The sequence below is a fragment of the Mandrillus leucophaeus genome, unplaced genomic scaffold, assembly GCF_000951045.1.
Source record: "Mandrillus leucophaeus isolate KB7577 unplaced genomic scaffold, Mleu.le_1.0 Scaffold182, whole genome shotgun sequence".
NCBI lineage: Eukaryota > Metazoa > Chordata > Mammalia > Primates > Cercopithecidae > Mandrillus > Mandrillus leucophaeus.
The window spans coordinates 2,361,567-2,363,218 of record NW_012101832.1 but is presented as its reverse complement, the minus strand read 5'-3'; the positions used below and the strand labels follow the sequence as shown (position 1 = coordinate 2,363,218).

Here is a 1,652-nt window from a genome sequence, read left to right as displayed (position 1 = left end):
TTTTTTTTTTTTTTTTTTTTTTTGAGATGGAGTCTTGCTCTTGTCCCCCAGCCTGGAGTGCAGTGGCACGATCTTGACTCACTGCAACCTCTGCCTCCCAGGTTCAAGCAATTCTCCCACCTCGGCCTCCTGGGACTACAGGTATGCACCACCATGCCTGGATAATTTTTTTATTTTTAATAGAGATGGGGTTTCACTATATCAGCCAGGCTGGTCGCGAATTCCTGACCTCGTGTGATCTGCCCACCTCAGCCTTCATGACTACATCTTCCAAGCCTCAGACATAAAACAGCGGGAGCAATACCTACTCCTTAGGGTTGCTGTGAAGATTATGGACATGAACGTGCCTTACCAATAATAAAGCACTCAACAAATGTTAGAGGTTACAATGATATAATCAACTATGATACCAGGGGCTTAACTGTCATCGCTTACCCAGCATGTACCAGCATGTATGAGATAAACCTCCAGGCTTCCTCCCTCTTCTCAGGACTGTAGATAAAGGGACTCTCCAAGATGCCTGTGTCCAAGGTGATCCACTGTTTCTGAGGCTTCCACACAGCATAGTAAATAAACACTGCCAGCTGACGGAGGGAGCAGACATGAGTGTTAACCACACTGTCTCCAGAGAGGGGCCCCATTCAGGCCCATGGGCAGTAACTGTTTCAGATGATTCAGCTCTCAAGTGGGCCACACCACAGAGCCAGAAGATGACATGAAATACACTTCTTCACCATCCCCCGCTGTGATGGTTTCCACCATACCCCACTTCCTCCGATGGTTGGCAGCAGTGCTAGCTCATATTGTAAGGAAGACTTTCTGAACCCCTTTTGCCCTACTCTTGGACCTCCTGCTCTCTGGCACTACGTTCTCTACTACCCTCTCACTCTTAAATACCCAGTGCCCTCATCGTCACACCAACTGATCTTTCATTTACAACTTCCTATGAAAGTAGGTCAATGCTGGCTTCCGAATAATAGAGCAGGGAAAGGGAAAAATAATCACTTGCAAGGGGAGAGACCTGGCAAACCCTCCCTTAACCAAGGGATGGAGGTGAATGTCCCAGTGATGCCATGTGATGTCCTCAACTTTCTGAGGCTATGTGATGGGAAGAGCCCTTCACCTCCATGGTATTCTTCTCCCAAACTCATAACTCCAGTTAAATCATGAGAAAAGCATCAGTCAAACCCCAGCTGGGGGACATTCTACAGGATCCCTAGCCAGTCCCCCTCAAGACTATCAGAGTCATGAAAAACAGACTGAGAAGCTGCCATACATAGATCAGAGGAGCCTGGGAGACATGACAGCTAAATGCAGTGGGTACCAGAGGAACAGAAAGAGGCCATTAATGGAGAAACTGGTAAAAATCCAGATAAATCTGGAGTTTAGTTAGGAATATGCCAATGGCACTTTCTTAGTTTTGACAAACGTACTATGGGGCCAGGTGCAGTGGCTCATGCCTATAATCCCAGCCCTTTGGGAGGCTGAGGCAGGCGGATCATCTGAGGTCAGGAGTTCAAGACCAGCCTGGCCAACATGGCGAAACCACGTCTCTACTAAAAAGGCCGGGTGCGGTGGCTCACGCCTATAATCCTAACACTTTGTGAGGCCAAGGCGAACGAATCTCTTGAGCCCAGGAGTTCAAGACCAGC

The 1,652-nt window shown here is 48.1% G+C and overlaps 1 protein-coding gene across 3 annotated transcripts in view; it reads right to left on the bottom strand.

Annotated features, from left to right (window-relative positions):
- The window catches only part of RHBDL2 (rhomboid, veinlet-like 2 (Drosophila)), a 57,897-nt gene that overhangs the window by 28,239 nt on the left and 28,006 nt on the right, over window positions 1–1,652 (bottom strand). For all 3 annotated transcript variants that reach the window (XM_011977686.1, XM_011977684.1, XM_011977685.1), the window contains exon 3: window positions 436–584. In XM_011977686.1, coding sequence (XP_011833076.1) covers window positions 436–584 — 149 coding nt within the window. The remainder of the gene's footprint in view (window positions 1–435; window positions 585–1,652) is intronic.